The 13579-nt window shown below is 38.9% G+C and overlaps 1 protein-coding gene across 36 annotated transcripts in view; it reads left to right on the plus strand.

Moving 5' to 3' along the window:
• NRXN3 (neurexin 3) overlaps positions 1–10082 on the plus strand; it is a 1375103-nt gene extending 1365021 nt beyond the window's left edge. For 14 of the 36 annotated variants that reach the window (XM_037900785.2, XM_037900787.2, XM_037900784.2 and 11 more), the window contains one exon: positions 9580–10082. In XM_037900785.2, the coding sequence (XP_037756713.1) occupies positions 9580–9881 (302 nt within the window). In that variant the 3' untranslated portion in view covers positions 9882–10082. Of the gene's footprint in view, positions 1–892; positions 1625–8955 lie in introns of those variants that run through there. The other 22 variants (XM_043548139.1, XM_043548140.1, XM_043548138.1 and 19 more) reach the window with 9 other exon arrangements.
• The last annotated feature ends 3497 nt before the right edge of the window (positions 10083–13579 follow it).

A 13579-nucleotide genomic window follows, 5' to 3' on the forward strand; every position in this document is an offset into this window, starting at 1 on the left:
AATCCATAAGCAAAAAATATCCAAATGATGAAAGTGTCCCTAGACTGCTTTGTCTGTTCCTTTTCAATGTGTGCATCTGGTTTGTTCATCTTTGAAAGTGTGTGGAATATTTTTTTCTTTAAAAATAAAATTTAAAAAACCACAGTTGTTCTTTTCTCCCTTCTTGCTGGGGAATAAAGTGCTTTTTGGTTTTGGTTTTGTTTTTTTTAGTGTATCTCTATATATTTATATTTTGATGTATTTCTTTTCAATGGTTGGATTTCTATCTTAGATTTGGGTTGTTCCAATCTAATGACAACAAAAAACAAAAGTTATGAATTGTTTTCTGCAATTTTCCCCCTTACTTCCCTCTTTAAACAAGGAACTACTTCACCTGCAGAATCCTACATCCATACTTTCCAGACCACAGCTGTAAAGAATCTGAATTTAAAACTATCCAATTCAGGGGGAGGGGATACCAAAGCACCCCGGCATTTAAAATAAATGGCTTCATTCACTGAAGCATCTCATGTCTCCAATTCCTTAGAACATTGATGTCAACTTCTTGGTGAACATGAGGCTGTGCATAGCTGCAGTTGAAGTTGTTCTAATTCCAGTGCATAAAACTAGTTTTTTTGTTTTTAATCTCTATTAATTATTATTATTATTACTATTATTAGTTTATGTATTTTCACTGCTATTTTTAGAAGGAAAAAAAGCTTTAACTGTTTTTATAATTTGAGACTCTTTAATGAAACTAATTATTATTAATAATTTTTTGTAACTTGCATGTTGAAGAAGTTGCAGCTTAGGGTTTGTGAGATTGTCAATGTTAGAGTTCTGTTCTTTCTTTTTGTTGATGGGCATGAATATGCTCATTTGTTTTTGTATATTGCCCATCCCTTCCTTACAGCCAGAAGCTCTAATGCTGCTAGATCACTCCGTACCGCCCTTACATGGACATGGCAACTGACTTACACATTCACTCCCATCATCTTCATCTCCTGTGTAGTACACTCATAGATTTTACACTCCCAATCCATCCACCCTAGGCATCTTTTTTCTTCCCATAAGTCCCCTCCCCAACCCTTTCTTTAGCATTGTTAAAATTTTATGTGCCGTCATCCATTCCTTAAAACACACACACAAAAATTCTAGGAAAAAAGAAAAGAAAATGTTTTAAAAAATATATATTGAATTGACCAAAAGACAAAAAAACCTTGATTCTCAAAAAGCATTAGATCTGTAGATACATAAATAATCAAAGCAAATTCTAAAGCCTACATTTTTTTTCAATTGTAGTATGTGAAACATTTTACACAAAGCAAACAAACATATAATTTATAACCCAAAACAACAGAGAAATAAATTCAAATTTGTTAAGGTGCAAGATTTTTTTCTTTTCATGTTATGTGGTGTGGATGTATGTGTTGTTGCCTCCCTGTATCACCCTTTGTCGTAAAATAATTATATTTAAAAAAGAAATAATAAATATTTCGCTAAAAAAAGTTTTTAAGAACGACAACAAAACAAAAAAAGCAAGTTACAAGAATGTGGCAATTCTACTTGTCCAAGAGCATTCTTACACAACTTTCTTTTGTAAATTTTTCTTTCATGCCAAAAAACATGCGGGCAATTTGTTGATGTAAGTTGACTATATGAAATCAATGTGGTATGCTTTCTTCTGACTAATTTTATCTATTTTTGAGTACTTTTTTAAAAAAAGAAACAACATTTTTGATTTCCTATATTCTTTTTTTTTTCGGTTTTCTTGGGTTTTCTCTTCCTTTTTCTGGTAAAGCGAATGACCTGTTGTTCTTGTTGTTGTTGTTTTCTTTTCTTTTGATGAGCTTAACTTTGTTGTGGAATTTTTATTTTCTAGTGTATGGTTTGGTTTTGAGAAAAAAAAAACCTTAAATTCCTTTATTTAATTTTTGGATATGTTTGTTTTTGTATTTGCTGTTATGTTACATGCTCTCTCTATATTGCCTATTACATAATTGTACTACTCTTCATAGGAGGGGGTGAAGGAGCCCAGGGTAATTCACTCCCATTCTCTGTCAATTCTCGCCCCAGTCCCTTTTGCCTCCCACAGAAAGAATCAGCGGTAATGCCAAGAGTTTTCACTCATATGTAAACTTGCCGTAGCCTTGTGCGTAGATTATATCTGGGAGAAAACAAGGGAAGTTTCTTTAAGACACTGGTCCCCATTTGGCAATAGAGTCCCCAGTTGCTCTGATCTCCAGTTCCCTCTTTTCCTACAGAAGCATATGCTTCCTGCTAATTTCCTTGATTGTCAGTCTTCTTGCTTCTGCCACAGTCAAAAAGATACTCTCAAGTGTACTGTTACAGTGCAAACCCATCAACCAAAATGGCCCTAGCATCATGACTGCTAACTCTTCCAGCAATTGTAGCATTTGCTTGTTCTCCTCTTCTCCCAACATTTGAATGTCCTGGACTTTTAAAATTCCCCCTGTCTCTTGGGGACTTCCTTCTCTGCAGTATGAATTCCACTGGATAACACTGAGTTCCTGGTAAAAACAAAAAAAGATGTCCTTCCTTTAGGACAGGTGGACTTTTAAAGGGCCAGCATGGTAGTGTGCTACTCAATATATAACCGATAACTCAGGTTCTACTGACAGCTTCCCGGGAGAACTGATGCTGTAAATGAAACCGGTAATTATGTTGATTAGCAAGTTGTCATTATTGTTGGTGAATCAAGTGGATTTAAAACAGTGACGGGAGAAACTCAAAAGAGTTTGATTAAGCTTCTGTTTGGTTCAGAGAAGCAGTTCAAAGTCTGACTGCTTAGATAAACATTTTCAATCTAACACTTAGGCTGGAAACATGAGAAGCAGCTCTCTCCTGAGATTGCCACTGCCTCCTGGCCGCGATTACATCGTAAAAACGAATACGTTAATTTTTCTGGGGTATTGCCCCACTCCAGGTCACGTTGAAACTGGTATTTGCTGAGGTGACCAACAATTTACAGACACAAAATTCTCTCCAAACATTAAACTTCAAACTAAATTGAGAACCATCGCATCCAATTCTTACACCCCCAGGAAAGGTGAAGTCAGTTCTTCTTTCCTCCAGAGTAGATCTCTTATCCCTAGTGATCAAAACTCAGGCCTTGCTGTAACTGATGGTGTCTGTCTAAGTAGAAATAAACCTTAGGAACCAACTTGGAAACCAGAGGGAGTTTTGACATTGACCTCAACGTGATCAAGATTGAGCTCTTAATTTAGCTTTTGCGGTTTGCCACTAGGAAAGTGGATTTTGTTAGAGATTCCTGTAGACAGGCTCTTGTGGGGGGTCTCACATGTTTCAAAGCAATTCAGTTAAACCAAATCTGGCTCCAAAACTAGGGTTTTGTCTAGTCACTTTGGAAACAATTGGTGCTTTGGAAGGAAGGGGGGAGTCAGGATATTTGAGGCAGAAGGCTGAGGCACTCCCACTGGGGAAGTGAGGCCTGCCCTTGTGTTACTGACAGTCAGTTTCAATTAAATGAGGTTGGAAAGAGGTGAGAGAATATTAAAAATGCTCATTTCATATTAGCATCAGATTTCCTGTGACTCAGGAACTGTGTGGTCTGAATATTTTCCCTCATCACCCTCAAAGAACTCACAGGAGACCAAACCTCAAGAAGTGTTGAAAAACTCAGTGACTTAATTAGAATTTCTTGGCACCCAACTTGCATATATGGGGTAGGGGGGTAGGGAAGGGATTATGTTCCATAGCAGGATGTTTCAGTCTGAAAATGGAGTTGAGTTTCAGTGCAACAATAAAATGTAAATGAGAGACTTTAGATGTGGAATTTCAATACCTGAGGATGTGAATGTGCTGTATTGGGCTTTTTGGCTGGCACCTTAAAGATTTTCAGCCACATCTGGAAGAGACAGTGTTGTGTCCCTTTATATTCATCATAAGAGTCGGAAGTTGAACCTTTCATGTTTCTGTTTGTGTGTGCTTTTTGTGCTGCCTCTCTTTGATGCTTGAGACTCCAGTGAAACAGTCTTGGCCAGAAAGATGAGAATTGGAGGCTGCCAACTTTTCTTTTTTTTTTTGCTTGGTGCCCTCTACATTCATGATTGACCCACAACATCCTCACAGTTCAGAAGGCTTCTATTAAATTTTTTACACTCCATCTTTTCCAGTGACAGAGAGCCCTTACTGTAGATCAGCCCCAGAGGTATGAATTATATATCTATAAAGCACTCATAAAGGAAAAAGCAGGGCAGCCTTCAAGGCTAACGTAGACCTTTTATATCCCCAGTCGTCTCACTAGTTTAAAGGAAAGCACAACCCTCTCAAAAAAGTGTAAGATCCAGATTTAAAATGCTAACTTTAAGGAATACACACTGTTCTTGTCCCAAGAAAGAAGAAATCCAAAGGAAGCACTTGGATATTAGTGTTTTGTTGGGTTGGGGCTTCACACCACGCAGACCTCAATCCTCTTGGCACTGCTATTGGCACTTGGCACTTATTTTGCATCCGTACCACAGCAGAGGAAGCCATTTTATCTATTCCTTTTATTTCATCTTTCAGCACTGTGTTGTCAACACAAGCCATTTCAATTTTACAGCTTTCTTCAGGGAGCACCCATCCGCTGGGGAGAGGGGACAAGGGGAGTGGGCAGGACTGCAAACAAAAAAGGCCCTGGTGTCTTCTTGGGATGCTTTGAATTCTGTAAACAGGTTCTGAATCCACAGCTCATCCGCCAGCACCACTAACTGACGCTTGCTTTCCAAACAAAGCAATAGCAGCCAGGAACCAACATCCCATGTCTCTGCAGTTGAATCTCAATCAAAGAGAGAGTAGTGGATATCTTTTAAGCGGAAATTTCACTGTACATTTTCTAAGCATTAGCTGCACAATTCAGTAACAATGGACCAAATCATGAAGGACTTCAAGAATTGGCCCCCAAATATTTAGCACTAATGTAGCCCTTTGCAACATCAGATTATTTTTCAAACAAGTAATTAACAGACTTTAATTCTGACCATTTATTTAATGGGAGTCAGATGACTGCATCTCCCTACAGTTATCTGAAATCTGTACCTCTTGTATCTCTTTTGGTGCTATACATACTTTGGACAATAAAATGGGCACTAATTATATAGGGAAAGGCCTGAACCTTCAGGGTCTGCACCACAGAGCCACTGTGTGAGAATGTTTCAACTCTTAGATGTAGGCAGAGATTTCTAGGTTAAATGTGAAATTATACATTCACAGGAAGCAGCAACATGTGCATACCATCAAGTAACAAACCTAAATACTCCTTCCTCACTGCGTTATTGTTGGGATTTCCTGTATGAGACACTAGCCGATCTTAGTGCAAATGAAAGAACATTCCGCCCACCAATCCAAAAACCAAACCAAACCATGGATTCCAAGAGCCGCAATATCTTAGCAACTTTGACCAATGTATTCCTTGGTAGGGAGATGATTCCTCTAAAAGCCATGAACCCCAGGAGAAGGACCCTTAACTGTATCTTTATTTTTTGGGTGTAGCTTGCACCCATGATACGACTCACCAGACACACTGGGCCAAATTCAGAGGTGAGATTAAGTGATTCCAAGAAAGCCTAAGTTGTCTCAGCTGTGCAAGCACATAAGTTATACTACCTCTCAGATACATGCTAAGACTCAGACTCACCTCTGAATTTGGCTCACTGTCTTCTTTCTGACCTACTTTTGTACACAAAGAGACAATTCAGTTACATATGTGGAACCCCATTAATCCTAATAGCTCTGTTAGACTCTTCTTGATGTTTCATGAAAAACACAACCATTTTATAATGACATATTTGATCATTAACTGCAAGTAAAAAAGAAATCCTAGAAAAATGAATTGCTTTTTAATGCAAGTGGTTGTTCTGCAAGTGAAAGCTTTGTCTTCTGGTTTTTAAAACTAAATATTTCCATCTCCTTGAGGTCAAGTCCAAAGAATTGATTGTAAAATGGACTAAAGTATTTCCTTGTGGGAGGAAAGCTGCCCAAAATATTGCCCCATTGGGTGGCAGATCAACAGAAGCCGTTTGTAAGCATAGTAGCTTTTAATAACAAAGGCACTTCACAGGCTTTAGATGGGCAATTAAAAACTGCCAAACTTCAGACTCCAGTTGTATGTCACAGATGGTGCACTAAAATTGCAGATGAATGCTATTGTATAATGGTGGATGAATTGATCTCAAAATCACTGTCAGCCACTCAACAGACCTCAGATGACTTTCAGGGACTTCAATTCCCCACTCAACAGACAGCTCAATTCATAATTGGCTGAAAATTCAATTATTTTATTCAGTCTTATCTAGTCCATGGAACTTATTCTGATAGATGATCTTTTCCTGAAGGCCCTCGTTCAAGTTTGTTTTGAGACCATGCGATAATATGGATTATCGATGCCCCACGCTAACAATGGACAGAAAACAAGCTTCTGAAACAGTAGCATAAACAGGAACAGGACAGGTGCCTGTTATTATTTCACAACGAGCAGACCGGAATCACAGGTTCACAAAATGCAATGTAGTCGTTTGGCAAACTGCAGCGTAATGATGCTCTTTGCCTTTCCCATGTTTGTACTGAACAGATACAATTTGAAGAAATCCTGTGGGATTATTTTAGACACATAATATTCAATTTTTCCCTTCTTTGTTCAGTAACAGAGGTGGCAGGAACATTACCTGGAAGCTCAGAAAATGAAATGACATCTCCAAATTGCCATTTTCATCTCATACATTAGAACGAGCTTTGCTCCACGAGTATATTAAGAGGCTAAGTAAAATAATGGATTCTTATTTGGGACTAATTTCTAGTGCCACTTAAGTAAACATTAAGGTTTCCATTGACTTCAGTGGTACCAGCACTTTACCTCTACTGAAGGATACGAATAACCATATGCCACTGTTGCTATCCGATTTGAAATACTGAAGGCGGTACATTTTAAAGGCACTGAAACTACATTTGTACACTCCAATTGGTGGTTAAAAATGACTGCTGCCCAAGTCAATTTGGATTGAATTGATGGTAAACCTGCAAGCACCCATCAAACAAGATTTAGGACAAAATCATATTCTCTGATCAGTAGCATATGGTGACATATGTTTTGTAGAGCTACCATTGGCAGTGGAACTGCCAATGGAAATTCAGTGTGAAACAAATGCAGAAAATACAATAGAGCATCACAGTGCAGATAGCAGAATAGCAGATAGCAGAATTTTTGACCCTAACGCCATTCAGCAGTCACTTGGGTGAAAGACAATTAATTAACACTAATGAATTAAGTCAAAGCCAGAGTTTTTTACTCAGTCTGATTCTCTGTTGCCTTGCACTTTCTGTAGCCATATATACTTGTGCAAAATGTGAGTAAAATAATACTAAATCCTCAGAATTCTCCACTTACACTAGTGGTAACATTTTACACAAGTAGGCACTCACTTTACACTGATGTAAATGATTACTCAAAAGATGGTTTGCCTTAGGATCTCAGGATACAGCCCAATTAGCTTAAATACCTAACAAAATTATAACTAAAAGCAAAATTTACATGCAAAGGCAACATGACTCAGTTAAAAAAAAAGATAGAACGCTAAACTTAAGCACAAGACTGTGTGACCTGACCATACATGAGAGTAATGCATTGTGCTTCTATACCCACATAAAAGACAAGTGGACTGATAGCCTCCTGAGCCTGAAAATAGAGTCACATTACAGTGAAAGTGTGACTCAAGCCTCTACCCTGATAAAACAAAAAATCTTAGGAGGCCTCATTGCTTGCAAGCACCACAGTGGTGCTGAGATACCCAGGTTCTGAAATGACCTTGGGTCTCTTATTCGCAGAGATAATGAGCTTGGATATGGAGAAAGTGAGGAATGGCTGCTGGTTGTTCACAGCACAAGCACTCCCAGACAGCAGATTATGAGATTTTCTCATTTAGTACCTGCTTCACAGAAAGCTGTCTGCCACACTAGAGAAAAAGTAACATTCATCACAACCAGCAGCACAGAAAGAAATACCAGAAAGTGCAGGATGGAGATTACTCCTCACTTTCGTGGCCTGGACTCAAATCCTGATTTAGGTCATCCTACTTCTTATTTATCCATTTCATTAAACCACAACACAGTTTGGCACAATCAACGAGGATTGTCAGTGTCCCTTAAAGCACAGCACTGAAACAACAAGGAGTATTGCAGATCAATAGCAGGGTGCTTTAGCAGAGCTGGGAAGGGGCAGGGAGAGGGAAAGAGCTAGAGTAGCAGAGGGTATTGAAGATCAAAAAGACAACCATGCATTGAGGAGCTCTCTGTGCCTTCTTGCACCACATCTAGTTCCAACCACAACAGTCCATCCCTACCTTTCATGCGCACTTCATTCACTCACACAATTTAAAAAACAGGACGGACAAACAAGAAGAAAAGGTTGAACTGGGAATTGTTTGGAAGTTGCTGTGGAACTCAAATGGCAGAGAAGAAATACCAGTGACAAGAAAGATCAGAGGAAAAACTGGTAAAATCAGCATGCTTCAGCAGCAAAATCCAACCCAAGAGACCAGTACTGTATGGAGGTTTGGAGTAATTCCACAATTAAGTATTCTTTTCCCCATATACTAAAAGACATAAGAAAATGGAACCATGCCAAGTTTGAATTCTGCAGTCACTTGAGAGTATCTTCCGGACCCCAAACCCTTTGGTCCCTAGGATTTCAAATTCTCTCACTTGAACATACCTAGCAGAGATTAAAATAGAGAGGAATTGGAATGGCCAATTCACCTATCTCAAAAGCAGGGTTGGGCAGAAAGCTTCCTAGAACCCTGGAAAAGTGTGTTAATGGTGTGGATAGGGGCAGGAAATCTGCCTCCCTGACACTTCTTCATAACTTCTGAGTCCTTCACCACCTTTGAGCTCAGTGAATTGAACATGATGCACTGTGTCACAAATATTTACTAATCTTCTGTTTTTTCTTTTCAATCCCAGGAGGTGAATTAGTTATCCCTCTACTTGTAGAAGACCCTTTAGATATCCCTCCTATTGCTACTCGTGCACCTTTCATTACACTCCCCCCTACCTTTCGCCCCCTCCTCACCATTATTGAGACCACCAAAGATTCCCTGTCCATGACCTCTGAGGCGGGGTTACCTTGCTTGTCGGACCAAGGCAGCGATGGTTGTGATGATGATGGCTTGGTGATATCTGGGTATGGCTCAGGGGAAACCTTTGACTCTAACCTACCCCCTACTGATGATGAAGATTTTTACACCACCTTCTCCTTGGTAACAGATAAGAGTCTTTCCACTTCAGTCTTCGAAGGTGGCTACAAAGCACATGCACCTAAGTGGGAATCCAAGGACTTTAGACCTAACAAAGTCTCCGAAACTGGTAGGACTACTACCACGGCTTTGTCCCCTGAGCTGATCCGCTCCACAGCTTCGTCCTCGACTGGGATGGTACCCAAATTGCCCGCTGGCAAAATGAATAACCGTGAGCTCAAACCCCAGCCTGACATAGTCTTGCTTCCGTTGCCCACTGCCTATGAGCTAGACAGCACAAAGCTGAAGAGCCCGCTAATAACTTCCCCCATGTTCCGTAATGTGCCCACAGCAAACCCCACGGAGCCAGGAATCAGACGGGTTCCGGGGGCCTCAGAGGTGGTCCGCGAGTCGAGCAGCACAACGGGGATGGTCGTCGGTATTGTGGCTGCTGCCGCCCTCTGCATCCTGATCCTCCTGTACGCCATGTACAAGTACAGGAACAGGGACGAGGGGTCCTATCAGGTGGATGAGACGCGGAACTACATCAGCAACTCAGCCCAGAGCAATGGCACGCTCGTGAAGGAGAAGCAGCAGAGCACAAAGAGCGGCCACAAGAAACAGAAAAACAAGGACAAAGAGTATTACGTGTAAAAATATACTTATTTATATATAAATATATACATACTTAATGAGATTTAACTGAAATATCAGAGCCGTTACAGCTAACGAGATTGGGAGCTACAGTTTGTGGGAAAAAAAATTGGGAAAAAAATTCAGCTGTGACTGTTAACGTCTCAGTCATCGCTTGGAGTCAGCAAACTCTGCCCTACTGTATTATAAAGCACACTTAGCGTTCTGGAGATGGCACACGCAGCTCTACCATGCTGGTGGACTTGGAAGTCTCCACATCTCCTCTTCGCTGAACTTTCCGCAAAAGGTAGAAGATTCACGGCTTACTTGTTTCATATCTCCAAGTGAGTCTTAATGATGTTCGTGATCTTTGACTGTATCGATCATTTTTCAGTTTACTTATTAAAAAAAAAGAAAGAAAGAAAAAGAAAAATGCATAAACATTTTAAACAAACAAACAAAAAAATCAAACAAACTGATCTGGCCATGTCCAGCATACGTATAATTTTTCGAGATCTGAGGGGGGGGGCAGGGAATAAATGGTTTTGGGGCTTGTTGGTTTTTGTTTGGTTTTGTTTGGTTTTCTTTGCCTGTTTTTGGGGGGCTGGGGGGGAGAAGAGAATGAACCAGGACATGAGTCAAGAAGAAATCTGGGGAGTTGGGGGAGGAACCCACCTAATAAATAAAGAGAGACTATTGCCATATATGAACTCAAAAGCTACCCATGGTGTTCACTCTACATATCTGGTTGTGTGTTCTCTAGAATCTGTTGTCTACAGTAAGTTATTTGCTAATAGCACAGTGAAAGTGTGTAATGGGTGATGATGAAGATGATTCTCATGGAAAACTAGTCCCCTTAGATTTGGCTCCAGTATTTGCAACTGAACTCATGAACAGTCTGGTTTGATTGGGGCCATTGGCTTTATTTGACAAGACCATTGAGTATGCATTAGCACAGCCAAACTATGGCTAAAGTGGGGGTGGGGGAGAGAAAGCAAAACAAAAGTGATCATCCATTCTGAGCTAGATATACAATGCTAAACTAAGGGAGCCTTTTCTTTGGGTTCTGGTTCTGTGACTGATTGCAATGCATGCAAAAAAATTAATAATAAAGCGGTTGAATAAAGAGGTCAGAAAGACAATACTGGAGTTCAACCTTTGACAAGAACCATAAACATCACACAAGCCAAACACATGCTGAGAACAAGTGCAAAATTCATAGGGTTTTTTTTTGACATGAAGATTTTTTCATATGTAATATTTTAATTTTGTAGCTTGACATTTCTGACTATCTCTGTCTTTCCATTTGCCCTATTCTCCCTTTACGCTCTCTTTTATATAACAGAAAAGAAATTAATAAAGCTGCTGTGACACAAAAAATAATAAAAGGAGTTAATAATAGTATTATATATATAAATATATATATATATATATATACACACAGATATATTTATCACCATATGTTCGATGGGACGACTGGAAAAGAAACTCTGTCAAGGTGTTTACATGGAATGAGAATGTTGTTTTAGAAGAAAAACATTTTAATAATATCAACAAAAAGCAAACCATAAAAATGTGAAGAGAGTGTGCGTTTTAGCTTTGTCACAGTTAGCTGTGTCAAAAGGATAAAAAAAATTCTCAGATTTTGTTTACATATTTTACTACTTTTTTTGCTAGTGTAATTTCTAGATTACCCTGAGGTATATAATGTTTTATGGTTAAACTTGGCTTTTTTTGTTTGTTTTTAGTTGATTTAATTAATCTTGGTTGTTTTGGTTTTTATTTTTCCCCAATTATGTGAAAGGGAGTAACTTACTGTACAGAACAATAACCAAGTGGTTTCATGGCCATGACTGTCATGTGCAAAAAAGCAAAAGAGAGGGGGAGAGGCAAAAAGAAAAACAAACACAAAATGAATTGAGGACTCTGGAGTATCAGAAATGTACAATTTCTCTGTGTACAGATGAAAACTAATCAGCTGTTTAGATTTAGCAATCTACTCTTGCTGGTGTTTATAATTCGCATGAATATTTGACTTTGAAGAAAAGTGTCATCAAACGCACACACGCACATGGGAACAAAATAAAAAGCAGCCTTCTCAAATGTTAGAGATGAGGCTTTTGCAGTTAACAGCTCTTTCAGTGTGTGTGTGTGTGTGTGTGTGTGTGTGTGTGTGTGAGGTTGTTTTTTGGGTGGTTTATTTTTTGTTTTGATTTTTTTTAAATACTAAAAAAGAAAAAAAAGACAAGTTTTAAAAAGGTATGAAAGCACGATTTTAGACAACTTAAGTGGCCGAACCTATCTGAAGTTGATTATTTCTCAATGTCTGTAAAAGATTGCTGTTCTTGGAGTCTTGTGAAATGATTTCTTGCTTTCTTTCTTTCTTTTTTTTTACCCCCATCCCCCTTTTTTTTAAGAAAAAAAATCCCACCTTCTTTTCTGTTACTTTTTTTGTGTAAGTTTCTATTCAACAGTTTTTTGGGAACATGTGCATTTCTGTATGTGGGCTTCTACCATACCCCTGTTGTTTTATGCACAGAACCTTAAGGCTATTCATTTGAATTATTGTGACGTTAGTGCTTTTTTCCCCCTTCTTTCTTTCTTTCTTTTCTTTTCTTTTCTTTTCTTTTCTTTTCTTATTTGCATTTTTGTTCAAGGATATGCTTAGCAATAAAATGTTCTTCCCAAAGCCTTGGATGTTGCTGTCCTTTTATTTCCAAAAGACTCAAGAGACACTCTAATGTTCTGTAGGTGAGATGAGCATGGTAACAGCAAAACTAGCATAGTGCGGAAGGTATTGTGGGGCTCAGTCCAGCCAACCTGACTAGCCCGTAGTCAAATAAGTAGCCCAACTGAAGTCAGTGGGGATACGTGGGAGAGTCGGACTTCACAGGATTGGGCCCCTAATTATTATTCATAGTCACAAGGAAAGGCAAACTGCTAGAACAAAAATTGTTTTAAAGAATAATTAACAGTTATGGGCCAAACCCTGAGTCATTATGTCGTTTTAACTCAGTCCTTTACTCCCATGGCAGTTTTGGTGAGTAATTAGTGAGCAAAGACCTCAGGATTTGATGCATAGAAATCAGAGCAGGTTAAGACCTATCAGATTATTTAATCCTTTGCTCTACAGCAGATTTTCTGATGCTTTGTCTAGTCTAGTTTCAAGTGTCCGCAGGACTAGGACCTTTGGACGCTAGGTCAAATAAGAAACTGTTTTGACTATCTGATGATGTAGCAACTCAAGGAATGTAGAGCCCCATGTGAGTACATAATAAACAGATGCCTTTCAAGTTGTTGTAAGGTACATTTCCCCCACCCCCTCGTTATAGTCTGGCTTCATTGTAAAGCACTTTAACCAGTGGGCAATTAACTACATTTTAAATATGGCTTAGTAGAACATAACCTTTCAACAACGAAGGAACCTGCTTTCCTACATATCCAAATGGAAACTGCATTCATGAATCATTCCTTTGTATCACCAGAACAGAGTGAGGCTACACAGCATTGCTACAACTGCAGCTCTCCCAAAGAGAGCATTTGCCCCAATCCAAGATAAGAAGATAGAGAAATGCTGAAAGGAATTTGGAAAATTCAGCTTATAAAATATCAATAATATTAAATGATATTTATTTAACTATTGAAGGCCTTATTGCTAACCACTGAGGTTTTTCCTTTAATCAAATTGTTATAGTAGCTATATGCCATGGCACTTAAAA

Source organism: Chelonia mydas, chromosome 6 (genome assembly GCF_015237465.2).
Source record: "Chelonia mydas isolate rCheMyd1 chromosome 6, rCheMyd1.pri.v2, whole genome shotgun sequence".
NCBI lineage: Eukaryota > Metazoa > Chordata > Testudines > Cheloniidae > Chelonia > Chelonia mydas.